The sequence below is a fragment of the Apteryx rowi genome, unplaced genomic scaffold (genome assembly GCF_003343035.1).
Source record: "Apteryx rowi isolate R43461 unplaced genomic scaffold, aptRow1 scaffold_94, whole genome shotgun sequence".
In the NCBI taxonomy this organism is placed as follows: Eukaryota; Metazoa; Chordata; class Aves; order Apterygiformes; family Apterygidae; genus Apteryx; species Apteryx rowi.
Window position 1 is genome coordinate 1,156,948 of NW_020451249.1, and position 646 is coordinate 1,157,593.

A 646-nucleotide genomic window follows, 5' to 3' on the forward strand; every position below is an offset into this window, starting at 1 on the left:
CTGGAGGTGCCCGGGGGAGGGGGGGGGTGTCCCCATGTCCCGGCGCCCCGGCGGCCCCTCCGCGGGGCGGCCCCCCTCCCCGCCGCCAGGGGGCGGCAATGGCGCGGCGCGCGGCGCGCATGCGCAGACGCCCGCCAGGGCAGGTGTGTGGGCGGGGGTGCTGCGGTCCCTTCGGCGCCCTGGCAACAAGTGCTGGGAGCTGATTGGCCGAGACTGACCATTACGAGCAACGCAGCCCGTCCTTCCGCCTGGCTGCAACACTAGCCAGTCACAGAGCAGAACATGAGTAGAAGAGCCAATCAGAAATGGGAGCGCCCTACTAACCAATGAGCGACCCACGGCTCTTCCGGAGAACCAATCAGAATGCTTCAAGCTGCTCGAACTCCCGCCCCGACGCTGGGACCGCGAAAATGGGTCCGGCGGCGGGAAGCGGGGCGCTGTGGGCGGGGCTTTGCCGCCGCTCAGCCAATGGGGAGAGAGGCCGGGCCGCGCGGCGGGTGCGGGTGCGGGTGCGGGTCGGGTGCCGGCGGGGTCCGCCTGGGGGCCGCGCCCCGGGGGCCATGGAGCCGGCCGAGGCGGAGTTCCTGGCCGAGAAGGAGCTGGTGACAATCGTGCCCAACTTCAGCCTGGACCGGATCCACCTCAT

The 646-nt window shown here is 71.5% G+C and overlaps 1 protein-coding gene across 2 annotated transcripts in view; it reads left to right on the forward strand.

The window, feature by feature from the left end:
• The first annotated feature begins 342 nt into the window (after positions 1-342).
• The window catches only part of GINS2 (GINS complex subunit 2), a 5,208-nt gene continuing 4,904 nt past the window's right edge, over positions 343-646 (forward strand). The window contains exon 1 of one of the 2 annotated variants that reach the window (XM_026092087.1): positions 343-414. In XM_026092087.1, the coding sequence (XP_025947872.1) occupies positions 364-414 (51 nt within the window). In that variant the 5' untranslated portion in view covers positions 343-363. Of the gene's footprint in view, positions 415-505; position 646 lie in introns of those variants that run through there. The other variant, XM_026092088.1, reaches the window with a different exon arrangement.